Source organism: Gorilla gorilla, chromosome 1 (assembly GCF_029281585.2).
Source record: "Gorilla gorilla gorilla isolate KB3781 chromosome 1, NHGRI_mGorGor1-v2.1_pri, whole genome shotgun sequence".
NCBI lineage: Eukaryota > Metazoa > Chordata > Mammalia > Primates > Hominidae > Gorilla > Gorilla gorilla.
The window spans coordinates 54,943,581-54,963,774 of NC_073224.2; the positions used below are offsets into that span (position 1 = coordinate 54,943,581).

At 45.3% G+C, this 20,194-nt stretch overlaps 1 protein-coding gene across 12 annotated transcripts in view; it reads right to left on the reverse strand.

Annotated features, from left to right (window-relative positions):
- The window catches only part of NAV1 (neuron navigator 1), a 288,832-nt gene that overhangs the window by 8,698 nt on the left and 259,940 nt on the right, over nucleotides 1–20,194 (reverse strand). For all 12 annotated transcript variants that reach the window (XM_055368049.2, XM_055368047.2, XM_063709692.1 and 9 more), the window contains 13 exons: nucleotides 14,588–14,709; nucleotides 10,119–10,315; nucleotides 9,665–9,857; nucleotides 9,404–9,572; nucleotides 9,014–9,111; nucleotides 8,738–8,833; nucleotides 8,170–8,329; nucleotides 7,517–7,752; nucleotides 6,519–6,673; nucleotides 6,302–6,373; nucleotides 5,615–5,811; nucleotides 5,017–5,135; nucleotides 1,000–1,197 (listed from right to left, as the gene is read on the reverse strand). In XM_055368049.2, coding sequence (XP_055224024.2) covers nucleotides 1,000–1,197; nucleotides 5,017–5,135; nucleotides 5,615–5,811; nucleotides 6,302–6,373; nucleotides 6,519–6,673; nucleotides 7,517–7,752; nucleotides 8,170–8,329; nucleotides 8,738–8,833; nucleotides 9,014–9,111; nucleotides 9,404–9,572; nucleotides 9,665–9,857; nucleotides 10,119–10,315; nucleotides 14,588–14,709 — 2,012 coding nt within the window. The remainder of the gene's footprint in view (nucleotides 1–999; nucleotides 1,198–5,016; nucleotides 5,136–5,614; nucleotides 5,812–6,301; nucleotides 6,374–6,518; nucleotides 6,674–7,516; nucleotides 7,753–8,169; nucleotides 8,330–8,737; nucleotides 8,834–9,013; nucleotides 9,112–9,403; nucleotides 9,573–9,664; nucleotides 9,858–10,118; nucleotides 10,316–14,587; nucleotides 14,710–20,194) is intronic.

The window sequence follows — 20,194 nt, forward strand, 5'->3', positions numbered from 1 at the left end:
AAGTGCTTGGATTACAGGCGTGAGCCACCACGCCTGGCCTTCATATCTTTCTCCTAAGAGATGGGGTCTTGCTTTGTCACCTGGGCTGGAGTGTGGTGGTGCAATCACGGCTCACTGTAGCCTCAACTTCCCAGGCTCAAGCAATCCTCCCACCTCAGCCTCCTGAGTAGTTGTGACTGTAGGCATGTGCCATCACACCCAGCTAATTTTTTTGTTTTTCTAGAGATGGGGTCTTAGTATGTTGCCCAGGTTGGTCTTGCACTCCTGGCCTCAAGCCATCCTCCTCCTGTCTCAGCCTCCCAAACTGCTGGAATTACAGGTGTGAGCCACTGTGCCCAGCTGTTTATATCTTTTATCCATTCTTCTGTTTGGAAATTTTAGATATTTTAGATACCAGTCTTTTTCTGGCTACAGGCATTGCAGATATTCCCCCAGTTTGTACTTGGCTTAGCCTGCTTTCTACAGGAGTTCCATGAACTCATTTAGCTGAAGTAGTCTTCAGGATAGCGTCAGAGGAGAAGCAGAAGTAGAGAGAGTGCTAGTGTGCCCTACTGCTCTACTTCTTTGGTTGATATTCCTACACCATGAGATCTACCTGAGACTTGGGTCTTTGCTAGAATACACCTTGCTGGGATGCATTATTATTTAGCTTAAGCCAGGTCTCAGGCATATGATCTTTATAACCCCAGATTCTGATATTTAGAGCTCCTTACTGGCCTCAGCCTGGTCCTGGCTTTGCTAGTGCTCACTCTTTACTCTCCAGGCCCCCATCAGTGTATGTATGAAAAGTGTGAAGAATTCAGGGTTTTTTAAACTTATTTTTTTCTTTTTTGAAATACAGACAGGGTCTCATTATGTTGCCCAGGCTGGTTTTGAACTCAAACAATCCTCCCACCTCAGCCTCTCAAAGTGCTGGGATTACAGGTGTGAGCCACCCTGCTGGTCAATAATTCAGTTCTGTAATAGTCTTATTTTTACTCTAGAATGGCTTCTACTCACCAGAGGATCTGAGTCCAGAGAACTTGGGGTGCTGTCTTTGACTGTCCTATCCTCGGGAGGTGAGGCAATGCTGTGAGGGCCCACGGTGGGTGGCGGCAGGTGGTACAGCTTTGATTGGTCTTGTTGGGCTGATGGCCAGGGAAGTGTGTCCCGGACCCATTCCACTGGGTCCTCCCAAGCAGCTTTCTGTCCATGGACCTGGAAAGAAGGTGAAATATGATTACTGTGGGGAATTAACAGATTAGAGGCTTGTTCATGCAGTCTTTTGGTAGTTTCTACAAAAAATAGGCTCCTTAAAAATGTGCACTTCCTGGCCAGGCGCAGTGGCTCATGCCTGTAATCCCAGCATTTAGGGAGGCCAAGACGGGAAGATCACTTGAGGTCAGAAGTTCAAGACCAGCCTGGCCAACGTGGTGAAACCCTGTTTCTACTAAAAAGAAAAAAGAAAAAAAAAATTAGCCATGCATGGTGGTGCATGCCTATATAATCCTACCTACTTGGGAGGCTGAGGCAGGAGAATCACTTGAACCTGCGGAGGTTGCAGTGAGCCACTGCACTTCAGCCTGGATGACAGAGCAAGACTCTGCCTCAGAAAAAAAAAAAAAAAGTGCACTTCCTCAAATGTAAATCCTCGAGGCTCTGATTTCTGTGGAGTTTTCCTGAGTTTCCAAACAAGGAAATAAGTTGGTATAAATTGTAGAATAATTTTGGAGGATAATTTAGCAGATTGTATTAAAATTTTTAAAAATATTTAATTTTTATTTTTTCAATTTATTTTATTTATTCATTTTTTAATCAACAAAAATTATATGCATTTATGATGTATAACATGATGTTATGAAATATGTATTTGCCGTGGGATGGCTAAATCAAGCTAATTAACGTATGTATTACCTTACATATATATTTTTTCCCAGAGGGAGTTTCGCTCTTGTTGCCCAGGCTGGAGTGCAATGGTGCAATCTTGGCTCACTGCAATCTCTGCCTTCTGGGTTCAAGTGATTCTCCTGCTTCAGCCTCCCAACTAGCTGGGATTACAGGCATGCGCCACCACGCTCGGCTAATTTTTTGTATTTAGTAGAGATGGGGTTTCATCATGTTGGTCAGATTGGTCTTGAACTCCTGACCTCAGATGATCTACCTGCCTTGGCCTCCCAAAGTGCTGGGATTAACAGGTGTGAGCCACTGCACCTGACTTTACCTCACATATTTCTGTGTGTGTGGTGAGAACACTTAAAATCTACTCTCAGCCGCGTGCGATGGCTCACACCTATAATCCCAGCACTTTGGGAGGCCGAGGTGGGCAGATCACCTGAGGCTGGGAGTTCGAGACCAGCCTGACCAACAAGGAGAAACCCCGTCTCTACTAAAAATACAAAATTAGCCGGGCGTGGTGACACATGCCTGTAATCCCAGCTACTTGGGAGGCTGAGGCAGGAGAATCGCTTGAACCTGAGAGGTGGAGGTTGCAGTGAGCCAAGATCCTGCCATTGCACTCCAGCCTGGGCAACAAGAGTGAAACTTCGTCTCAAAAAAAAAAATTAATAAATAAAAACTATTCTCTTAGTGAGTTTCAAGTATATGATACATTGTTATTAACTATAGTCACCGTATGGTACAATATATCTCTTGAACTTATTCCTCCTAACTGAAATTTTGTATCCTTTGACTAACATCTCCTCAACCACTCCTACTCACCTACCCCCCTGCCCAGCCTCTGGTAACCACCATTCTACTTTCTGCTGCTCTGAGTTTGACTTCATTAGATTCTATGTATAAGTGAGATCGTGCAGTATTTGTCTTTTTGTGCCTGGCTTATTTCACTTAACATAATGTCCTTCAGGTTTATCCATGTTGTTGCAAATGACAGAATTTCTCCCCCATCCCCCAACCACCCCACCTTTTTTTAAGTGACAAGGTCTTGCTATGTTGCCTAGGCTAGACTTTAACTCCTGGTCTCAAGAGATCCTCTCACCTCAGCTTCCAGAGTAGCTGCTGGGACTACAGGCATGCATCATCATGCCTGGCTTTGAATTTCCTCCTTTTTTACAACTGAATAATTTTCCATTGTGTGTATATATACCACATTTTCTTTATCCATTCATCTACTGATGGATGCCTAGGTTGCATTAAAACTTAACATGCACGAACCTCATGACCCTGCAATTTCATTTTTCAAGTAGGAAATGTTTCCACTTTAGTCATAACGCTTAATTTTTTTTTTTACTTTTTTTTTTTTTGAGACAGAGTCTCCCTCTGTCACCCAGGCTGGAGTGCAGTGGCGCGATCTCAGCTCACTGCAAGCTCCACCTCCCAGGTTCACGCCATTCTTCTGCCTCAGCCTCCCGAGTAGCTGGGACTACAGGCGCCCACCACCACACTTGGCTAATTTTTTGTATTTTTAGTAGAGACGGGGTTTCACTGTGTTAGCCACGACGGTCTCGATCTCCTGACCTTGTGATCCACCTGCCTTGGCCTCCCAAAGTGCTGGGATTACAGGCGTGAGCCACCGCACCCGGCTTTTTTTTTGTTTTTTACTTTCTTGAAAACAAATACTATCTGTGTGAAAATGCTTTTAAATTGAAAAGCTACTAATAATAATGCAACATTTCCTTAAAATAATATAATTTATAAATGAAATAATGATTTCTGGCATCAGTCTGACAGCACCTTTAGAAATTTACTGTATCACCAGGAGATATCTATCTCAATAACAAGTTACTTTTACAGATAATATATGACCAATGGGTCTAGCCACTACATCACAGTTTATTAGTGCTGGAATGGACTTTAGTGATCATCATACCCTAATTTACAGGTAAGAAAACTGAGGTGGTTTTAAGAAAATGACATGTTCCTTTTGCACTAAGTTTTTATTCTAACTTTTAATTTTAATTGTTATTTTTTTTGAGACAGGGTCTCACTCTGTTGCCCAGGCTGGAGTGTAGTGGTGAGAACATGGCTCACTGTAGCCTGTATATCCTGGCCTCAAGTGATCTTCTGGCCTCACCCTCCAGAGTAGCTGGGACTACAGGTGTGCACCACCATGCCTGGCTAATTTTTTTTATTTTTTGTATAGACAGGGTCTCCCATGTTGCCCAAGCTCCTGGGCTCAAGTAGTCCTCTCGCCTCAGCCTTCTAAAATGCTGGGATTACAGGCGAGAGCTACCAGGCCCAGCCTTATTCTAAGTTTTTTTGTTTGTTTGTTTGTTTGTTTTTGCTTTTGTGACAGAGTCTCGCTCTGTTGCCCAGACTGGAGTACAGTGGCGCGATCTCAGCTCACTGCAAGCTCTTGCCTCCTGAGTTCACGCCATTCTCCTGCCTCAGCCTTCCAAGTAGCTGGGACTGCAGGCACCCACCACCACGTCTGGCTAATTTTTTGTATTTTTAGTAGAAAGGGGATTTCACCATGTTAGCCAGGATGGTCCTGATCTCCTGACCTGGTGATCTGCCCGCCTCGGCCTCCCACAGTGCTGGGATTACAGGCGTGAGCCACCACGCCCGGTCTCCTTATTCTAACTTTTAAAAATCTTTTCACATATTTCATTTTGTCTTCAAAAGACTCCAGTGATTTAGGTAGAGCAGAAGGTGATGTCTCCTTTTTTTTACATATGAGGGTATTTAAAAAGGTCAAGTAACTTGGTTAATATAACATACTTATTAGTAGTTAGTAAGTAGCTAAGGTTTTGTTTGTTTGTTTTAATTAGGGTTTTACTTAATTCTTAGCTCAATTATTTTTCTGTTTGCTCTGACCCCTAGAGAGTGGTTTAAATTGGGCTTAGAGCCAGAAGGCCTAGGACTGGAGAGATGGCCCCAGAGGCAGTGGTCATTGTACCATTTGCTGAATGGCAGCTGGAGGCAGGAAAGCAGCTTAGTCTACCCAGTGCCTTGCTCCACCTGTTAGAAAGAGAACCTAACTAATCCTAGTAGTCCCATGCCTAACATTTAAGAAACATTCCTACTTTGTTAGGTAGGACAGCCTGATCTTAGGGTTTGAGTGAAGGGGGTAGGGCTCACCTTTATCCCATCCTTGGCTCCTTCCTGTAGATAGGGAATGATAGAGTTGTTCCACAGGTCAATGAACCAGGTCCGGAAGTCCTCAATGCCAATGGGACACGACAGAAAGAAGCAAGGGCCTAGGGAAGAGGATGGGGCCATGAAGATGGCTGGGAACCTAGATGTTCCCGGTTGTGTGCCTCTTTTACTCCTTAGTACCAGGCAGAGGGGTCTGATAGTCAAAGGATTAAAGGAAATTTAGAGTTGTCAAGACTAGTGGGTGCTGACTGCCTAGATGGCAATCTCATAAGTCCTGCTTCACAAGGTAGAAGTGAGATAAGGGAGTGAGGAAAGCTGTTTAATTCCTTCCTACATATGTGCCCTCCTTTTTTCTGTTAATTGTGGGAAAAAAACAAGGAGAGGGGTTAGCTTTCTGGTGATTGAAGTGGTGCTAACTGTGTTGGGAAGGCTCGTTAAGTGGTTCTAAGTCTGAAGCCACAAGGCTTGCAGCTCCTTTACATGCTGAAGACTCCAGGAAGAAAAGGGAGCATCCCTCCAGGTGGTACAGTGGAAAAGGGAAGCCACCTCCTGACCCCCGGGGGAAGCTGGACCCCAGTACCGATGAGGAAGTCTGAGGTGCTGTGCTTCTCAAGGAAGGTGTGGAGATGATACCACAGCTTGGGTACCCAGTCGAGCACCCGAAGCAGCTCTTCCTTGTTGGCATTGATGTCGCTGTCTGACTCTACCAGCTTCCTCCTCAGGTAACGAACCAGGAAGCCATTGGCTGGCTCCACGTTGTTGGAGAAGGTCAACATCCTGCCACCAAGGATGGGGAAAGTGGGGTCAGAGTGGCAATGGGGACATTGTCAGGGTTCAGCCCCTGCCAGTCTGTCCCTCCTTCTGCCTGCTTCTCACTAATGCCTACTTGGTTTCTTTTCAAGTAATAGTGGGGACATCGGAACTCAGAGCAACAGCCCTGGGGTGGTACAGCTGATTCTCAAATTGGTAGCCCTCTTCGGATAACCTTCTGACATCACTGACCCAGATCAGCGTGTGCGGGCAGAGAATCCTAATTCTGCTTAGAGCAACCTACCTGGCTCTCTCTTAGCTTAGCAGTCCTTTTCTCTCCTCAAGTGTCCTCCTCCACCTTGTAACTGACATGACAAATACATCTACTTTCTATTTCCAGCCCAAAAAGCTCTGGATACTTCTCTTTCCTTCTCCTATCTACTGCCTCCTGGCCAGAGTCCAGGATTGAAGACTCTTGGGTAGGGTCAGAAGGTTCATCCAGAGCCAGAGGTCTTACCTGAAGCTCAAGTGCAAGCCATGGTTGGGTGTCATTTTTACAGGCTGATTGGTGGTACCTATAATATAGGGACTGTAGGGAGAAAGGGGGAAAAGATTCACTTAGACTTGCCTTCACACTTGCTTTCTGCCACATGCACACAACTCATAGGTTGTCCTGGACTGGGTTCTCCCTCCTCCCACTTCGATGAATTTTGTCTTGACCCCAGCTTACTTACCATTTATGATACTTGCAGGTGAGGGCCCCATTGACCAACTCACTGATGGAGCCTGCTTCACTCAGGTCATCCAATAGAATCACCAGGGGCACATCCCCAATTCCTGTTTCCCGGTCTATCTGGTTGGCTAGGTTGGAAAGATACAGTTGCAGATCCTGGAATAAAAGAAGGCTGTGGGTCAACACTTGGGAATAAGCAGCTGGATCGGCCTTGGAAATCAGGATTCTGAAGAAGTTTTACTAGATCTAGATTCCCCTGGGGCCTTTAGTTCCTTGCAAATTTGATGATAGCAGATTACCACAGAGTGATAAGCAGTGGTTCCAAAGGCTCTAAAGCAACCCTCTTAAGCAGCAGCCCCTAAATTCCCCAAAGGTGGGGAACATATGCTATTTCCTAGATGGATTTTCACTGGTACCATGGACTACTATTAATGGGCATGCCTCCCCGAGCTGGGAAGAGCAAATATCTGAACCAACTCCATAGTATTAGGGTGTGCTCAAGAGACATCAGGTTTTGGCAGGGGAGGGTGTAATATGTACCATTTAATTCTGAGTGCTTCTTCCCAGATAGCCCAAGGTCAGAGAGTAATACTGAAAAGAAAAGTAGAAGGAAGAGAACAAAAGAGAAGGGATGGGATTGACAGGGTTGGCAGAGAGTGGGGTAGAAATGAGGAGAATGCAGTTTCATCAATGACCAACTGAGGAGGAAGGTGCACAAAGCAAGGAAAAGTGTGGAGAGGAAAGCCTTTCTCCATAAAGGCAAGGGAAAGTGTGGAGAAACAAGTTAAAGGCAAGGGGCTGGAAAGAAATCGTGGGGAGGGAAAGGAGAAGACTGGAAAAGGGGATAGATAGAGAGGGAAGGAAATGAACACAGAAGAGAAGAAAGATGAAGGCAGAGGTGAGGAAAAGGGAACAATGAGGCAGGAAGGGGCCGAGGAAGGGTCTTAGGGAAGGCTGAGGCATGAACAAAGGCTGGCAGGGGTGTCGGGGGGCAGCCACCTTGCAAGACTGCTGGTGCATGTTGAAGGTGCTGACGATGCCCTCTGTGACCTCACGGCCAGAGCGCTCCACCAGGTACTCGGCCAAGCGATTGGTCAGGTAGGTCTTGCCCGTGCCGCTGGGGCCCGAGAGGACGAGGCGCCGGTGCTTCAGCAGGAGGCTTATGTAGTGCTGCATCATCGGCTTGGGGATCAGTGTCTCAAACACCAGGCTGTCGACGCATTTCTCCTTCAGACCTGAACCCCCACCCCAGAAAGCACGAGTATTGACCAGGGTCTTGAGGATAGCAAGGGATCCTAAAGGGCTTTTCTTTCTTTATCTAGGAGCCCCCTGAAGAAACTCAGAGCCACTTGCCCCATGGTTCCATAAGAGTCCCTTAACCCCTAGTTTTGAAAACTTAGATCTTCTTTTTAGGGACATGCTGTGAGCTGGGGGTGAGGAGTGAAGCAAGAAGCCAAGGCTTAGCAAAAGTGTCCCTGGGAGCCAAAGTTAGGACTGGGTCTTACTCATCTTTTTATATCTCACATTACTTAAGCATCTTCATATTATACCTTCTCAGCGAGTTCTTGGTGAATGAATGCATGATGGATTATTTGATGATCCTGTCCCTGCCTTCATGCCACACCACCTCACCCCAAGAGACAAAGACTGACCTTTGAGGGAGACTGATATGTTATTGACACCTCGACGGCAAGGAGGCATCTCGGGGGGCTCTGCATCCAACACTCGTTTCACGTGGCTGATGCTGTAGCCATGGATGGACTCAGTGCTTAGTCCCAGGGTAGAGGCTGGGTCCATTTTAGAAATATAGTCCTGACAGAAAAGACAGGCAGAAGAAGAAGAAAATATACAAACACAGGTGTAAAAGCCACAACAAAGAATGTCTATCAGAGGAAACAGAAATAGATGGAGAAAGTGCAGAGCATATGCTTTTCCTAGGTAGCATTTCTCCATAAAGCCTCAAAGGTCCCCAGGATCCCAGTGCCTGGATGGTTTAATATCCCGTGAGAAGCCATGCATGGTGGCACATGCTTGTAATCCCAGCTACTCAGGAGGCTGCGACAGGAGAATTACTTAAGCCCAAGAGTTCAAGGCTGCAGTGAGCTGTGATCACGCCACTGCCCTCCAGCCTGGGTGACAAGACTGAGACCCCGTCTCTAAAAAAGTATATATATTCCACGAGAGGATGAACAACCTTTTTGAGTACAGGTATCCCTTTACCTTGAACACTTGGAAAACAGCTTCATCCAGCATCTTCCAGTCAACTTTTCCACTGACCTTGCTACAGCCCAGGAAGAATTCCTGCTGCTTCAAGTCCTGTAAGGCCAAGGAAGGAAAAGCTCTTGAGCTTCACTGCAGATGACTCCATGAACCGGGGTCCTAAAGGCCTTAGGAGTTGAGTTCTTTGGTTTTGGAGGTACCCAGGGTCCAGATTTTCTTGGATAAATGTAACAGTATTTGTTCATTCCCACTGTGGCTCTCCCTGAAGTTCCTTACCCCTTTGATGATGTGCTGCGGGGGCATCCTCACCACCACCCGGAGGGTCACTTCCTCCTTTGGACCACAAGTACTGATGCCATCCATGGGTGACAGGTCTGTGGGGATTGAAAAGAACCAACTGGTTTTAGGAGTACCCGCAGCCTTTCCTAAACTTTCCCATCATTATCCTTTCCAAAATAACTCTGTTTGCCACAGAGAAGGAATGGAGGTCCCAAACTCAAAAGTAGTTAAGGTTGAAGGACCATTACAACTCAGTGTCTTAGGACACTGGCATCTGCTTGGCTTCGGCATTGTTACCGCCCTGACCAAAGCAAGTGGAATGGTGTAACAGTGAAATAAGCCCTTTTCTTCCCTTCACCCTTATAGATTCTTCTCCCACACAGGTACCTGTGTCTGCAAGACTGGGGCTGAAGGAGTGGGTGAGTGCCAGGCCTAGGGAGCGGCGCGGGGAAGATAATGCAGATGATCCAGGGACCTGCCCTGGAGTGGAGCCTGATGAGGGGCCTGGGGCTACCTTCAGTCGGTCATTCTCTGCTTTCAGCAGGTCCACCTCCAACTGTGGCAAGAACAGACAGGGTAGGGTGGCAGATTGGACAGACAGCAAGCCTTGGTCTTCCCTTTCCTGCAGCTGTCCGCCCAGACACTGACCTGCATGTTGTGCATGGTCTCCCGAAGCTGATCCAGTTGGTGGGCAGAGTTGAGGGCCTCCAAGCGGATGTCTGTAAGCTTCATTTCCTTCTCCCATAGCTCAGAGCGCAGCTCCGATACCTCCTTCTTCTCTGGCTCCTCCTCCTCATTTGCATGGAACAGCCTAGTGTGGGGGGCTGGGTGAGCAGGGCCCCTGTAAGATAGCAGGAGTCAAGCCAGGCTACATGAAGAAGCACTGGAGTTACTAGAGAATATTGAGAGGCATGGTTGGTGGTCTTGGCTCCTCCTGCCCATAGATATTCAATCAGCATGAGAAGAAAGGTCCATCTGTTGGTCTCATATGCCCAGGGAGAGGTCAGTAATAAGTACTGCTTGTCTAAGGTCTAATGGCCTCCTGTCAACTCTAGCCCGCAGCCGTAACAGGCTGGGTGGCAGGGAGCCAAAGAGCACTTACTCGGTGACATCAGTGCCCACAGAGGACGAGGTGGAGGACTTGATGGAGGGTGAAGCAGTCTCTGTAGAACCATGCTGTAGTTTGGGGGATGAGGGGGCTGAAGAGTCGGGTGTAGCAATCTCCTCTATATCCGAGTATGAGGAAGCTGACTTGGGCCCCTTTTTTATACTGAACGCTTTGTTGAAGGAACTTCGAAGCTAGAAAAAAGCAGATCCAGGTAGAAGGACATTAGGACTCCACTACTGGGCTGGGGGAGGACTGGATTGAGACTTCTGAGACAGAGAGAGCTGGAGGCGGGGGATTTACTTTAATTAAGCCACCCTCTATAACACTTCACTTGATTCATAGAATACGGACAGAAGAGTTGCCTAGAAATTAGGACCATGGAGGCAGAGGTTGCAGTGAGCTGAGATCGAGCCACTGCACTCCAGCCTGGCAACAGAGTGAGACTCCATCTCAAAAGAAAGAAAGAAAGAAAGAAAGAAAATTAGGACCGAGAGAAAGAACAGAATCTTCTAGCTTGCTGATGTTGTAGGCTATGGGAACTTCCTGGGTGTTCTCTTGCTCATAGGGGGAATTGTGCCCCTGATGGGGACAGAGAGAAGGTCCCAGAGGTCACATGGTATACAGCTCAGTGATCCAATCCCACCTTCTGCAGCAGAACAATAACCGCTCAGTCTAGAACCTAGCTCACTGTGGGCCTCAGAGGCCACCTCATGATGCCTCTGACTAGGGCTCATCAGCCCAGAATCTGTTCATCTAGTCATCTGTCAACCAGAAACTGACAATATGATTCTGTGGAGAACACGAGAAGGCAGTGGGCTCAAGCTTCTTTTAGTATTTCTTGTGCCCAGGACATCACAGAATGGTTAAAACAGCCAGACAGCATTTTCTATGATTTCCAATGTCCTAGAAGAAGGGCTATTTCCCAGCATTTCTTTAGAGTACTTGGGGCATTATAATCTGACCATAGCTTGTTTGATCTTGGTGTTGATGAGCTTGGGTGTTAGGGATGTGAGCTAGAGATGCAAACCAGGGTCCTGTCCCATACCCATCCACATGCATCCATACAGCATGCACACACCACACACCACACACACACATACACACACACACACAGGGACACAGATATGAAATGGCAGCAAGAGGCAGAGAGTAAAGGAGGGGTCAAAGGTTATAGGGGACAAAGGCAAACCAGATCTTTGGGACAGTGAGAAAAAAGAAGGAAAAATTTGAGGGTACACTTTCTAAGCGTCTCTCCTGGAACATAGGAAGGCCGTCAGGTGATGCATGGAGCTGGTGGGTGGTGCATCTTGGGGTTTCCACCAGGCAAGATGTAAAGGAGGACCAACTTGGCTGTGGTGGAGACATGAATGAGTGAGTATGTGTGCAGCTGGCTGGCTCCAGGTGACTTCTTATCACTGAGAAGTCAGGGCTCAAAAGTACCATAAAGCTCAGTTCTCTGTACAGATGAAGAACCGAGCCTGAAAAGGCCAGAGAGTTGACTTGCTTGAAATTGCATAATTGACGTAAGACTTAGGACTAGAACTCAGGCTTCCTAATTTTCAATCCAGTGAAGTTTTCTCCATAGCACTGCCTCATGGGATGCTGTGTGTGTGTGTGTAAAGAGATCCTATGACAAGCTGCCTGAAGCATATGCCCCTAAGATCAATAAGATCGTAAGTGAGAATATGTGTAGTTCAGTATTCCCAAAGCCAGAACTGTTCCGAGATGTTTGGTGTTATGTGGCTAATGGTTCCATGGTTAAATGAGTTTAGGGAACAATGGATTAAGCAAAATGAAACAAGATTATTTGCTGGGGGATATCTCACAACTTTTTCTGTGCAGATGTAGAAAATGCACTACTTAGGCTGGGTGCAGTGGCTCATGCCTGTAATTCCTGCACTTTTGGAGGCGGAGGTGGGCGAATCAGCTGAGGTCAGGAGTTTGAGACTAGCCTGGCCGAGATGGTGAAACCGCGTCTCTACTAAAAATACAAAAATTAGTTGGACATGGTGGTGCGTGCCTGTAATCCCAGCTACTCAGGAGGCTGAGGCAGGAGAATTGCTTGAACCCGCGAGGCCGAGGTTGCAGTGAGCCAAGATCGCGTCACTGCATTCCAGCCTGGGTGACACAGTGAGACTCTGCCTCAAAAAAAAAAAAAAAAAAAAAAGAGAGAGAGAGAGAGAGAGAAAATGCAGTACTTCTCAAATTTATTTGACGATGGTATCACTTTTTTCTTTTTTTGGAGACAGGGTCTCACTCTATCACCCAGGCCACAGTGCAGTGATGCAATCTTGGCTCACTCAACCTCCACCTCCCAGGCTCAAGCTATCCTCCCACCTCAGCCCCCAAGTAGCTGGTACCACAGGCATGCATCACCACACCCAGCAAATTGTTGCATTTTTAGTAGAGGCGGGATTTCACCATGTTGCCCAGGCTGATCTTGAACTCCTGAGCTCAAGTGATCCACCCACCTCAGCCTCCCAAAGTTCTGGAATTACAGGCCTGAGCCACTGTGCCCAGTCAATGGTATCACATTTTAAGGAGCATCTCAATGGGCTGGCAATCAGTGGAACACACTTTGGGAAATGTTAATCTAAAAAATCAAATTTAAATAAGTATCAGGCTCTTCCTATGTGTACTATACCCTACTCAGTCAGTGCTCTAGCTAAGCTGGCCTTCTCCATCTCCCTCTGCTTCTCTTCTGCACAGACAGTGTCTATGTAGAAAGCATCCCAACACATTCCTCTCTACCCATCACAATTGCATCTCAGTTTAACTTTTACCTCCTTTGAGAAGTCTTCCCTGCCTATAGTAATCACTGTCTCATCATCTGTGAACTCCTTTAGCACTTACTGCCCGAATAAGCATTGTGGCACTGTTGGATTGCTATTAATTTTATATGTATAGTTTTTTTGGTCTCCCCAGTAATACTGCAGCCTTCTTAATGACGAGATTATAGATTCCATTTTTCATATCCTTCACAACACACCTAGCACAATGTTGGGGTAGGGTTAGAGTGGACCTCAGGTATCTGGTTCATAACAGAAATTCTGGATGCATTTTCTGTTCATCTTAAGACTACACCCTCATCCCTGAAATGTCTTTGGGAACTCCATGGATGCTTAGACAGTTTTAGGCTTTGGGGTGACTTGAGTGTGCCCTCCTGGTCTCTATCACTCACCTATCTCTGGTTCATCCTACTCTAGAGCTAAATCTTCAGGTTAGGCCCAGGCTGAACTGGCCTCTGGAAACTGTGGTCAATAAAACTTTCATCCAGTGACTCTCTTCCATGTTGGGTCTCTAGGTATTATGGAACCAAAAAGAAGAAGGTTCATTTTCTGGATAGGAGGAGCTCAATTTGACTGCTTTTTATAACAGGCCAATTCTGTAACAGGGGAAGATAGTAGGGAATATATTTGAATTTTGTTTGACTTTCCCATTTGGCCCCCAACCAGACCACTCCTCTGTCCTCACATGGGGCAGCTGTGGATGGACCATGCAGTGGAGTGAGTTAGGAACTCTGGGTGGTTGTTACAGTTAGTGTTATGAGTGGTCATTCTTTTTTTTTTTTTTTTTTTTTTTTTTTTTTTTTTTTTTAGGGGAAGGGAGTTGCTCTGGAAATAGGGAAGGTATGGCAAAGGGAAAGAGAAAATAAGGGGATAGGAACTGGGTCTCTTACCTCATAGACCTGGAAAAAAATAGGGATTTGGAGTCAGCATTTTGAAGGAAAAAAAAAAAGAATCAACACTTAATCACTCATTTCACACAGCTGGTACCTGTCTGCATTATACAAAGGTCTGGGGGCATGTCTTACTGAACAGGGGACAGAGGAGCAGGACGTGTCCACCTGGGGATGCTTTCTTACCACAGTCAGCAAGAGGGGCTGAGAGTGTCTAGACCTGCCTGAAGAATTTCAGAAAGGTCATACGAAGTCAGTTTAGGATTATGCAAGAGAAAAAAACCACATGCACAAAAATGACTTCTGGACCTACCAAAGGTAATAATAAAGAGTCATTTGAAGTAATCTGGAAAGCTCCACAAAACATCTCCAAAAATTAAAGAAATGACCTCCAGGAGTCTAGAATGAACAGCTTTGTTCATAAAATCTCTCCATAGTATAGAAGGGAGTGGGGGGTGGGGGGGACAGAACTGATAAGATGTTTCCTTCTGAGTATGTCCTCAGCATCCTTCTGTTGCCAAATACATCTTGGCCTAACCAGTATGGAGAGCCCAAAGAAAGCAGATGCATATAAAGGTCAGAGGGGTGGCCTTGGGGACAAGTAGGAAATGACTGAGGGAAGGGAGAATCTGGGAGACCATGCTCTGAGCGGACATCACACTAGGGCTCAGTGTTAGACGGGACTACACCTTGGTTAATCCTGGAAGGATTCGATCCCTATGCTGAGGTGAAGGCGGTCCACCACAGTTCTACCTACTTCCCCACCCCCCAAACCTTTACCTACCCAACTCTTTTTTTTCTTCTTTTTCGCATCAGCATCCTTGCTGCTGCCGATGCTGGAATGGCTAGTGATGCTGTTGAGGCTTGAGATGCTATCTGAGGAGTTTTGTCTCTTGATCCGAAGTTCTAGGGCCAAGTACAAGTGGGAAAAACATAGAACAGATTTAGAGAGGATGTGAGACTTCAGGCAAGTCTAGTGGCAGAAGATAAGAGAAAGGAGAACCAACCAACTCCTCAATCACATTATTCATTTTTTTGGATCATTCATTCAGCAAACATTTATTGAGTCCCAATCATGTTTCAACATAGAAAAAGTGCAAAACGTAAGAATTAAATAAGAAATGATTCCTTTTCTCAAGAACCAGAAGTTAGCATGGAGTCATGGACTCAGCTTGAATCAGTCTAAGGACTTAACTAAAGCCAGCCCTCTACAGTTTTATGGAGATATCAACCTACCATTTTTCATGATTTTTCTAGCAATACTTAGCTATCTGGTGGTCCAAGGCCAAGAACTAGCCATATACTAGCCAAATACATCACTAGCCATGTACCCTGCATTCCACCTGAAAGAGCTTCAGTTTTCTCATCTGGTGGGTAGAAAATCTTTGCTTTCTGAGAAGGTTTGTGATGGCACAAAAAATAATCTTACTTTTCTACAACAGGGGAGGAAGGGGTTAACAAAGGAGATGCCTGAGTACTGAAAGAATAGAAATTTTTCAGATGGGAACTTTGGAAAATGTATTTAGGGTTGAAGAAAAGGTACATGCAAAGGCACTGTCCAGGGAACTGGCATTGCTTTGATGAACTGTGGGTAGTCTGGAATGGAAGCAGCAGAGGGCACATGTGGGGGTACAGAAAAAAGCGAGGGTGGAGATTAGGCTCAGGCCAGATCAGGCACAGCCCTCAATGTCGTTTTTCCTTTTTCTTTCTTTTTTTTTTGAGATGGAGTCTTGCTCTGTCACCCAGGCTGGAGTGCAGTGGTGTGATCTCGGCTCATTGCAACCTCTGCTTCCTGGGTTCAAGCAGTTCTCTGCCTCAGCCTCCCGAGTAGCTGGGATTACAGGCACCCGCCACCAGGCCCACTAATTTTTTCGTATTTTTAGTAGAGACGGGGTTTCACCATGTTGACCAGGCTGGTCTTGAACTTCTGACCTCATGATCCACCCACCTCAGCCTCCCAAAGTGCTGGGATTACAGGCACGAGCCACCGCACCCGGCCTCCTTTTTCTTTTCTTTCTTTCTTTGTTTTTTTTTTTTTTTAATGAGACAGGGTCTTGCTGTGTTGCCCAGGGTGGTCTTGAACTCCTGGGTTCAAGTGATCCTCTTGCCACGGCTTCCCAAAGTGCTGGGATTATAGGCATGAGCCAACATGCTCAGCCCCTCAATGTCTTTTTTTTTTTTTGAGAAGGTGTTTCACTCTTCTTGCCCAGGCTAGAGTGCGGTGGTGCGATCTTGGCTCACTGCAACCTCTGTCTCCTGGGTTCAAACGATTCTCCTGCCTCAGCTTCTCGAGTAGCTGAGATTACAGGCTGCCGCCACCACGCCCGGCTAATTTTTGTATTTTTAGTAGACGGGTTTTCGCCATGTTGGCCAGGCTGGTCTCGAACTCCTGACCTCAGGTGATCCACTTGCCTCGGCCTCCCAAAGTGCTGGGATTACAGGGGTGAGCCACCGTGCTTGGCCCCCTCAATGTCTTTTAAATGAAATTTGCCTTTGTGCCATAGATAATGGAGAACGGAAATTCTGAAGCAAAGGCAAAATATTATCTGATTTTTAAAATCCTTTTTATTTTAAAATAATTATAGATTCATAGGAAGTTGCAAAGAAATGCACAGGGAGGTCCTCTGCACATTTCACTTAACCTCCTCCAATTCAAACATCTTGCCTAACTATGGTGCAATGTCAAAGATTTTTTAGGCTTGGCTCAGTGGCTCACAACTGTAATCCCAGCACTCAGGGATGCCAAGGCAGGACGATCACTTAAGCCCAGGAGTTTGAGACCAGCCTGGGCAACACAGTGAGGCCCTCATCTCTATTTAAAAAAATATTTTAAAAAATAGAGCTTACTATGTTAACAATGAGAAAGATGAAATGGAGGGAAACTAAACTAGAGGAAGGGGAGTAGTAAAGTGGCTATTTGCAATTGTCCTCCTAGAAACAAAACCTGTTAGATGAAGGAGATGTGGGTAAGGTTTGGTTATTTTTCTCACTCTCACTATGACCAGAAATGGATCTTTTAAACTCTAATTTTCCCTTGATACTACAGGGAAAACAAGATCCTAGGATCTGATGCTGTAACTACAAAGCTCATAAGGTATGTGGAAAACCCTTTGTACAACGATTATCATACCCAGTTAATGATACTACAGAGTACTTCAGTTATTTTAAAAGGCGTGGGAAATTCTCAAGAGGATATGCTGAGGCTGGGTGTGGTGGCTCATGCCTGTAATCCCAGCACTTTGGGAGGCCAAGGCGGGAGGATGGCTTGAGCCAGCAGTTCAAGACCAACCTGGGCAACATAGTGAAACCCCATCTCTACAAATAATTACAAAATTAGCCGAGTGTGGTGGCACACGCCTGTGGTCCCAGCTACTTGGGTGGCTGAGGCAGGAGGATCGCTTGAACCCAGGAGGTGGAGGTTGTAGTGGGCTGAGATTGCATAACTACATTCCATCCAGGGCAACAGAATGAGAGCGAGACCCTGTCTAAAAAAAAAAAAAAAAAAGATACACCAAGTTGAAGTTAAAAAAAATCTTTATTTGTGTAAAAATGAATATACGTATCCATATATGTTTGTTTGTATATACATAGATATTTATTTCTGGCAAGATTAAAACTATTAGCAGTTCTTACCTCTGCGGATTAGGATTTGAAGAGGTGACTCAGGGAAAGGGATTTTATATTTCACCATATACCCTTTTATATAGTTTATCTCAGTGGTTGGAAAACATTTACTGTAAAGGGCCAGATAGTAAATATTTTATGCTTTGTGGCCATAGGGTCTTGGTCACAACTCCTCAGTTCTGCTGTTATAGCATGAAAGCAGCCACAGACATTATGTAAATTAATGAGTGTGGCTGTGTTTCCAATAAAACTTTATTTACAAACAGAGTGGTGAGCCAGATTTGGCTGATGGGCCATGATTTGCCCACCCCTAGTTTACATTCCCCCTCAGAACATGCATTGCTTTTATGATAAAAATTAGTTTAATTGAAACTAGTTAATTAAAAATAAAATAAAGGGGCTGGGTGTGGTGGCCCATGCCTGTAATTCCAGCACTCTGGGAGGCCCAGGTGGGTGGACTGCTTGAGTCCAGGAGTTTGAGACTAGCCTGGGCAACATAGCCAAACCCCATCTCTACTAAAAATACAAAAAGTTAGCTGGGCATGGTGGTGCACACCTCTAATCACAGATACTCCGGAGGCTTAGGTGGGAAAATCACATGAGTCCCAGGGATCGAGGCTGCAGTGAGCTGCGATAGCACCACTGTGCTCCAGCCTGGGCAACAGAGTGAGACCCTCTCTCAAAAAAAACATAAATAAATAAATAAAAATAAAAAATAAAAAATAAAGGGTAGCAAAGTATGTGCATCCGTCTATCAGTTATTTGAAGGTTTCAATTAGTTGAGATATATCAGTTACATTTAAAAAATACACTATATAGTACTTTTTTTTTTTTTTTTTGAGACGAAGTTTCACTCTTGTTGCCCAGGCTGGAGTGTAATGGCGCGATCTCGCCTCACTGCAACCTCTGCCTCCCAGGTTCAAGCAATTCTCCTGTCTCAGCCTCCTGAGTAGCTGGGATTACAGGCATCTGTCACCATGAACAGCTAATTTTTGTATTTTTAGTAGAGACAGGGTTTCACCATGTTGACCAGGCTGGTCTTGAACTTCTGACCTCGGGTGATTCACCCGCCATGGCCTCCCAAAGTGCTGGGATTATAGGCGTGAGCCACCGCAGCTGACCCTATGTAGTACTTTTAAGAGCAAATGATACATTGCAGAATCAAGCAATCTTACAAAAAGTTAAGAAACCTCTTGTGCATTTTGAATTTTGTACCATGTATATTTATTATCTATTTATAAATAAAATGAAATAAAATAAAATAAAATAAAGATAGGCATTATTGCCTAAGCATTGATTCTTTGAATGTTCCTAGAAATCCTCCTTACCAAGTTGAGCCTGGATCAACATGAACTGAGGATAACATGAAAACTCATAGCAAAAAGCACAATTCATTCATTCAGCAAATATATGTTTGAAGAGCACATTACACACAGAAAAACCCATATGCCCTCCACCTAATTCAAAAATTGTTAATATTTTGTTTTATTTGCTTTCTCTCTCTCTCTCCACACACACACACACAGTTTCTTGAACAATTTGAAAATAAGTTACAGAGAACACATCTGTTGACACTGAAGACTCCAGAGTATTCTTTCTTTTCTTTTTTCTTTTTTTCTTTTTTTTGAAGAGGATGTACTTTCTAAGAATAAGAACATTCTCCCACAGTACTATTATCACACCTAAGAAAATGAACAGTGGCCGGACACGGTGGCTCATGCCTATAATCCCAACACTTTGGGAGGCTGAGGTGGGTGGATCACCTGAGGCCAGCAGTTCGAGACAGCCTGGCCAACATGGTGAGACCCCATCTCTACTAAAAATACAAAAATTAGCCAGGTGTGGTGGCACACACCTGTAGTCCCAGCTACTTGGGTGGCTGAGGCAGGAGAATCACTTGAACCCAGGAGGCAGAAGTTACAGTGAGCCAAGATTGTACCACTGCACTCCAGTCTGGGCAAGACAGTGAGACTTCGTCTCAACAAAAAAAAAAAAAAAAAAAGAGAGAAAATGAACAGTAATTCTTTTCATGTAATATCTAGTCCGTATTCAAATTGGAATGATTTCTTTTTTTTTTTTTTTGAAACCAGGTCTCTCTCTCACCCAGGCTGGAGTCAGTGCAACCACTGTGGCTCACTGCAGCTTCTACCTCCTGGGCTCAAGCAGTCCTCCAGACTCAGCCTCCAGAGTAACTAGGACTACAGGCTAATTTTTTAAGAATGAGGTCTCACTATGTTGCCCAGGCTGGTCTTGAACTCCTGGCCTAAAGTGAACCTCCCGTCTTGGCCTTCTGAAGTGCTGGGATTATAGCATGGGCCGCTGTGCCTGGCCTGGAGTAATTTCTGGTCTTAACTGATATAATTGGATTACTCTGGGGGCAAGGAAAGCAGCACTGGAAGAACGAGCACAGAAAGACCAGTAAGGAAATTACTGAAATATTCTAGGAGAAGAATGATAAAAACCTGAGCCAGGGTAGTGACAATACAGAAGAGGGATAGAATTGAGATCTACGTAGGAGTTAGAACTAACTGACTATACAGGGTGAAACAGTGAGGAATCAAAGATGATTCTCGTATTAGAGACTTGGGCAACCAGGCAAATGATAATACCTGAGATGCGCAAACTGCAGAAGGGAAAAGGTTGGCTTGTGTGTTTGTTGTAAGTGGGGTGAAGGGGATGACTTTAATTTTGGACATATTAAGTTAGAGATATCTCTATGAGGTCAACTAAGTGGAAACATCCAAACGTGGTTGGAAGTAAAGGTCTG